Genomic DNA, 6,446 nt, shown 5'->3' with positions numbered 1-6,446 from the left:
GTGCCCTTGGCAGGGAGGCTGGCCTGGCTGGCCCCTCACGCCTCCCTGCACCCCCAGCTCCCAGGCCATGAGCTTCCAGGAGACCAGCCTGGGCCCCAACAAGGGGAGGCTGGGCGCATCCCAGGCCCTGCTGGACCAGGAGGAAGCAGAAGACCAGCAGCTACTGGAGCCAGAGGCCTGGAGGACGTACATGCAGCGACGCAGTGCATTGCGTGAGTTCCTGGCCTCAGAACTGAGCGTGCACCTGCTCAAGCGCCACCATGCCCGCTTGCAGCTACTGCGCAAGTGCTCCTACCACATCGAGGTCTTGCCCAAGCACCTGGCCCTGGGTGACCAGAACCCGCTGGTGCTGCCCAGTGCCCTGTTCCAGCTCATCGACCCCTGCAAGTTCCAGCGCATGAAGAAGGTGGGCACGGCGCAGGCCAAGATCCAGCTGCTGCTGCTGGCTGACCTGTTGGAGCAGCTGGACAGTGGCCGTGCAGAGCTGGATGCCCTACTGGAGTCACCCAACCCACGGCCCTTCCTGGCTGGCTGGGAGCCAGTGACACGGCGGCTGGCAGACCTGTCGGCCATCATGGACAGCTTCCTGGTCATGATGGTGCCCGGGCGCCTGCACATCAAGCACCGTCTGGTGTCTGATGTTGGTGCCACCAAGGTACCACACATACGGCTCATGCTGAGCACCAAGATGCCCGTCGTGTTCGACCGGAAGGAGTCGGTGGCCCACGAGGACTGGGCCAGCCTGCGCTGGTTTGTCACTGTTCAGCCAGCGGCACCTGAGCAGTTTGAGCTGCGCTTCAGGCTGCTGGACCCACGGACACAGCAGGAGAGCACCCAGTGCGGCGTGGTCCCTGTGGCCGCTTGTGCCTTCATTGTCCGAAGCCTGCTGCCCAATCGCTCCTACAAGTTTACCATCAAGAGGGCCGAGAGCTACACGCTGGTGTATGAGCCCTGGCGGGACAGCCTCACCCTACAGACCAAGCTGGGACTGCCCTCAGGGCTGCCCCCTGCCAGCAGTAGCCCAGTCTGCCCTTGACCGCACCTCTGAGAGATGATTTTCTAATATTTACCCGCAAATAAAGAGGAGTATAAACGTGCATACAGAACTAAAGAAACAAACCTACTCAATTCTTATAACTTTCATTTATTGTGGAGACAGGGTCTCACTATGTTGCTCAGGTTGGTCTTGAATTCCTGACCTCTAGTGATCCTCCCACCTCGGCCTCCCAAAGTGCTGGGATTGAAGACCCAAGTCGCCTGGGCTCAGGTGATCCTTCTGCCTCAGCCTCCTGAGTAACTAGGACTATAGGCACCTGGCTATACTTATGTTATCAAGGCAGTAATGGCCACAAGTATTTCTCCTAGCTCGGTTCCCCGGGACCCCTTCCCCCAGCTCCTGCTGTTCCCCAGGGAGCCCAGGCTGGTTCCTCCAGGACAGCTGGCCCCTGGGGCAAGAAGTACCAACCCTGGTGGCCTCCTTCAATGACTAGGATCACTCCATGGGGGTTTTGCCACTCCAGCCCTGGCCTCCATGTCTCTCCACCCCTGGCTTCTTGCACCTGCCTCCTAGGCTGGGGGCTTCCCAAGGGTGTGACCTTGGTGCTTCCTGCCCCCTGCCCAGCCTCCCAACCTTGTCAGCACCTCCAAGGTGGTGGTGCCACAGTGAGTCTTGGCAGTGAGCAGCTCAGCTGTGCCAGCCTGTGCCCCTGCCCCCTCATCCCCACATACTTCCCATCTTTGTTCTTCACGGGTGCCGGCTGCACACAGACTTAAAATTGCTGCCTTCATCTCAAAGAGGCCCAGACTCCACCATCGGCCCAGCCCCTGCTTGTTGCCATGTGCCTTCAGGACTCCAACTGCCCTTTCCTCCTGGAAGCCCTCCTGGATGCCAGGTCCCAACTCCCCCTGCCTGTGTGGTACCTTCTCATCCTCTGTTCAAGCACTTCCCACTGGATAGCATGAGCCTCCTCCACTGCACACCCCTACGGCTGCCCTTGGACAGCAGTGCAGGGCCCATCTGCCTCCCCAAGGAGGCCACACCCTGGCATCTGCCCCCCGCCTACCTCCTGTGAATGCTCAGGGCTTAATGGGGCCTCTTTTCCCTACAGTGACTGTGCAGCCTCCCTGCCCACTCAAGTCCTGACTCACGGGAGGCCAGGCCTTGTGCCTTTCCAGTGGCAGCAGGTGCTGTGGGGCCTCTGGGGACACAGACACGCCCTGGAGGGTGTGCCACACCAAGGGCCCCAGGAGTGACCTCAGGCTGGGACCAGTCAGGACAGTCAGGGCTGGTAGCCTTGGGGACTTCGGACTTGGCCAGCCCAGCCTGGAGACAGAGTGCACAGGGTTGGGTCACTGCGGCACCTGGACAGCACTCCCAGCTGAGGCCTGTCCTTGCTGAGCCAGCCCCCACTCGTTCCTGTGCCCGAAGCAGATGACCCTGAGGCTGCACAGCAGACTCACCAGCCTTAAAACAGGCGCTGGCCCCTCTGCGTGCCCTGCATCCAGCACTTCATCCCCAGCAGGCCCTGGACAGCCTCCATAGCACCTCTCGGGCAGGACAAAGGTCACCTTCGTTTGCCCCCTAACCAGACCTCCGAACACCCAGAAATGAGAACACTTGCAGAGTAGTCTTTATAATGAAATTAATATTAAATCACCCATCTGAGAAGAGATACAAAAGTTGGAATGTATAAAGTTTTTTTGGAGTCGAGTCTCACTCTGTTGCCCAGGTTGGAGTGCACTTTGCAACCTCCACCTCCTGGGCTCGGGCGATCCTCCTGTCTCAGCCCCCCAAGTAGCTGGGACTACAGGCACGAGCCACCAAGCCTGGCTGGAATGAAGACATTCGATTTGTAAAAACATCAGAATCCCATAGACACATCCCCTGGAGGCCTCCTTCATGAGGCCACAGAAGGACAAGCCCCTCAGGCCTACACACCTTCCTACAGCCTTGGGACTCAGACCCAGAGGGTGAGTAACTGCACCAAATCAAACTCAGCCTCCCAGGGTCCACAAAAGGTCAGAGCAACAGACACACTGAGAAGGCTGTCCCAGAAAGGCACAGCTCAGGGTGGGGTCTGGGGGTGCCCTACTTCCGACCCCCCAGAAGTACTGCACATGGCTCTTCACATTTTGGGAGGGGGAGTGAGGCTGGTGTGGGCAACTGGTTTGGGTCTTCATATGGGTGACCCCCGAAGGACACAGGCCAGTGGGAGTGAGAAGGCTCTCTTTCCAGGAAGGCCTCCTTGCCTGGCGTGTGGACTGAGGTTCCAGTTCCAGTGAAGAAGACAAAAATAGAAAATAAAGCTGAACTCCACAGGGCCACCCAACATGGTCACGGATGGTGTCTGGAGGTCTGAGAGTGGCCTCCACAGGGGTTCCTTCCTTACTCTGACACTTCTCAGTGAAAGCAGAACCTTCTCACACTGGGGCTTCCCCCAAGGGGCTTTCTTGTCCCCAGAAAAGCAGCATAGCAGCGAGGGAAGTGGTCTCACCCTCACCTTTTCTTCCTCTAGGTCTGTCCACAAACAGGCAGTTCACATAGGCCTGCATCTTACCCGGAAAAGCAGGGCTGGGATGGAGGCTGGCAGAGGAGGGCAGCCTTGCAGGCTGGAGGGGCACCCAGGCACGTAGGACTGTTGAGTGGCCCCAGGCTGATAGCAGAGGGGACCAGGAACTTCCCTCTAGGCCCTGGCACCTGTGGGTGCAGGTGGCGGGGAGGACTCTTCAGGATGACACGGCTGGCCTCCTCTGAACCCTCACCTGGCTGGCAGGCACCAGGCTGTGCTGGGCCTCACAGAAGTCCAGGAGCCGGCTCCAGAGCGGACAGCAGCGCAGGAGGAGGTGGTCTCCTGTGAAGGCTGGGGTCAGACAGAGCTCAGTCTGCCTCTGCCCCTGCCCTCCCCAAGGGGTGTCTAACCCAGCCTCACCGATCAGGCACAGCCCTTCCTGGGCCCGCGTGATGGCCACGTTCACTTGGTGGGGATCCACGACAAAGCCTAGAAACCTCTTGAGCCAGCTTTTGGTGGGTCGCTGGTCCAGGTCGCCCCTGGGGCACGTGCGAACAGTGCTCACCAGCACATAGCGCCACTCGCTCCCTGGGGACAGGGGGAGGCCATGCAGCAGTCGCCCCACACACACGGCCACGCCCACATCCGCCCTGACCCCTGCCTCCCACCCCGCCAGCCTCACCCTGGCTCTTGGTGATGGAGCACACGGTCATCCCGAGGATGCCCTCCTGCAGAAGGCTCTTGCTGATCTCCGAGGCCTGTGCGTTGTAAGGCGTGAGGACGGCAACATCCTGGGGTGCCACTGTCTTCCCCAGGAGCAGCTGCTTGACAATTCGGACCTGAGGGGCCGAGAAGCAGGTGGAGCAGGGTCCTGGTGCCTCTCCTGCCATGGGCACGAGAGCCCCACTGGTCCCTCACTGTCCTGTGGAGTACCAGGAATGGCCCTATGGACACTCACCACTTGTGCCACCTCCTCCATGTTGGCTTTGGAGTTCTCGTTCCCTTCGTCTGTGGACACTACTAGACTCTGCTCATGGCCCTGCACGTGGCCAAAGATGACAGGACAGCTCTTCTTGGCAGCGTGGCCCAGGACACTGGGCGGCCGCCTCAGGCCCTGCCCGGTCTTCAGTTTCCTACTGTAGAACTCCATGGAGGGAAAGGCGCAGATACCTTCATGCTGCAGGGTGAGGAAGTGTGCGGGTCAGAGGCCTGGCCATCCCATGCCCAGAGCTGTAGCTCCTCCCTGCCATGCACGACCCAGGCACACCCTAACAGGGGGCTGACCATGCGGTACTGCGTGTCCAGCATGTGGGCTTCCCCGTGGTACCGCTCGAAGAGAGACTGGTCCAGACCCAGGTTCTGCAGCTGCTCGTTCTTGACCACAGGGCGCAGCTGCTTGTGGTCCCCAAGAAGAACCACCTGCAGAGACAGGCAGGTGTGGCCCCATACCCCTAGACTCAGAGGGACCGGCCCATGGCTGGCCTGTGTCTGCAAGCACCCAACGGAGTGGGAGACAGGCTGGGTCACCCCACACACACACACCTTCTCTGTCTGTGAGAACTGCACCAGGGGGATGAGTGTCTCGGGCTCTGTGGCCATGCCCGCCTCGTCCACGAGGATCTGCCGCACGTCCAGGTTCCTGAGGCTGGGTGAGGCCGCACAGGAGCATGTGCACAGGATGACCTCGTGCTGTTCCAGCTCGAACTTCCGGGCCTTCGCCAGGGTCGACTTGTACCTGGCAGAGACGTGGCCAGTCACCCTGGCACCCCACGCCACAGGCCACACCACCTAGCCCCAGGCTTACCGGAGGAGGTCTTCCCTGGGGAGGAGCTCTCCACCCTGCAGCCGGACGTCAAAGGCCTTGATAGAGGACGAGTAGGGGTTGGAGGCCTGTCGGATTCGGTGGTGCAGGCTGATGCTCCTGCAGGGACAGCTCAGTGAGCTGTGTTTCGGTGGGACATGAGGCAGCCCGGCCCTGCCACCCACGTTCACAGGAGGTGGACAGGCGCACCTGAGGGTCTGATTGGGCCTCCCCTCCCGTGGGCCCCTCCTGAGCAGCCTCCTGCTGCCCACGCCCGGTGCAGGGAACTCCATGGCCTCGGCCTGCTCGCCGTACACGCGGAGGGGCCTCAGCTCTGGCCAGCTCAGGAGCATTCCTGGGAGCAGCAGGGCTGTGAGTGCCGGCCCCTGCCAGCACCTACAGTCCCCCCAGAGCCAACCCACACACCTGCCAGGACATCCACCGACTTGTTGGAGGGGCCACAGTACAAGATGCAGGGCCCCCCTGGCTGCTTCTCCCTGCCGGGAGCACTGCTGGCCTGTGCCTGCTCCTGGTTTGACTTGTGAAACCAGAATATGATGTGGAGGCCCACGACCGTCTTGCCAGTGCCTGCAGCAGAAAGCGGGGTAAGTCCAGCCCTCCCTCTCTGCCCGCTGGACAGTCCTCCATGCCCTCCTCCTGCATGAGCCCACCTGGCGGACCCTGGATGACTGAGAACGGCTTCTCCAGAGCCAACCTGACAGCAGCATTCTGGCTGGGGTTCAGCTTGTGGCGGCCTCCGGGGAGGTCATAGGACTGTCGCTCCAGGACCCTGCTGGCTGACCCTGAGGGTACCCCATGGAAGGGGAGGGATGAGCACTCATGTGGGGGACAGGGCTGAGAGGGCAAGCAAGGGGACAGGGCAAGCCCACCTCTGCGTGGGGGCTGCTGGGGGGACTGGCGGTGGGGCTGCAGGATGGGCTGGCCCAGGGCAATGCTGGTGATCAGTTGGGACGCTGTCTTCAGCCCAAGCACAGCCTCTTCCTTGCGCCTGGAAATGGAGACATGAGGGAAAACAAACAGGACGCTCTGGAAAGGAGCTGCTACCCCTCGAACTACCCCTCGCAGAAGAGGAGTCCGGGAACTCCCCACCCGAGCCCCACCCCTGCCTGGCCCTG

General features: G+C 61.1%; 2 protein-coding genes across 2 annotated transcripts in view; one reads left to right on the top strand and one right to left on the bottom strand.

Moving 5' to 3' along the window:
• Positions 1 to 67: 67 nt before the first annotated feature.
• Positions 68 to 1,109, top strand: FNDC11 (fibronectin type III domain containing 11). Its single transcript, XM_021707192.1, has one exon. The coding sequence runs from the start codon at positions 68 to 70 to the stop codon at positions 1,034 to 1,036; it is 969 nt and encodes a 322-aa protein (XP_021562867.1). The 3' UTR covers positions 1,037 to 1,109.
• A 2,617-nt stretch (positions 1,110 to 3,726) lies between these two features.
• HELZ2 (helicase with zinc finger 2) overlaps positions 3,727 to 6,446 on the bottom strand; it is an 11,777-nt gene continuing 9,057 nt past the window's right edge. The window contains 11 exon segments of the mRNA XM_021707134.1: positions 3,727 to 3,851; positions 3,930 to 4,097; positions 4,192 to 4,348; positions 4,468 to 4,686; positions 4,794 to 4,928; positions 5,052 to 5,244; positions 5,314 to 5,430; positions 5,521 to 5,665; positions 5,737 to 5,898; positions 5,982 to 6,107; positions 6,231 to 6,319. Of these exon segments, the coding sequence (XP_021562809.1) occupies positions 3,727 to 3,851; positions 3,930 to 4,097; positions 4,192 to 4,348; positions 4,468 to 4,686; positions 4,794 to 4,928; positions 5,052 to 5,244; positions 5,314 to 5,430; positions 5,521 to 5,665; positions 5,737 to 5,898; positions 5,982 to 6,107; positions 6,231 to 6,319 (1,636 nt within the window).

This window comes from Carlito syrichta, unplaced genomic scaffold, assembly GCF_000164805.1.
Source record: "Carlito syrichta isolate Samal-C Ts95f unplaced genomic scaffold, Tarsius_syrichta-2.0.1 Scaffold117897, whole genome shotgun sequence".
Classification (NCBI taxonomy): Eukaryota; Metazoa; Chordata; class Mammalia; order Primates; family Tarsiidae; genus Carlito; species Carlito syrichta.
The sequence above is the reverse complement of the archived record's forward strand: the minus strand, read 5'-3'. Positions and strand labels throughout refer to the sequence as shown.

Coding starts and splice junctions, on each gene's coding strand:
- FNDC11 (XM_021707192.1), top strand. CDS start 68: ATGAGCTTCCAGGAGACCAGCCTGGGCCCCAACAAGGGGAGGCTGGGC.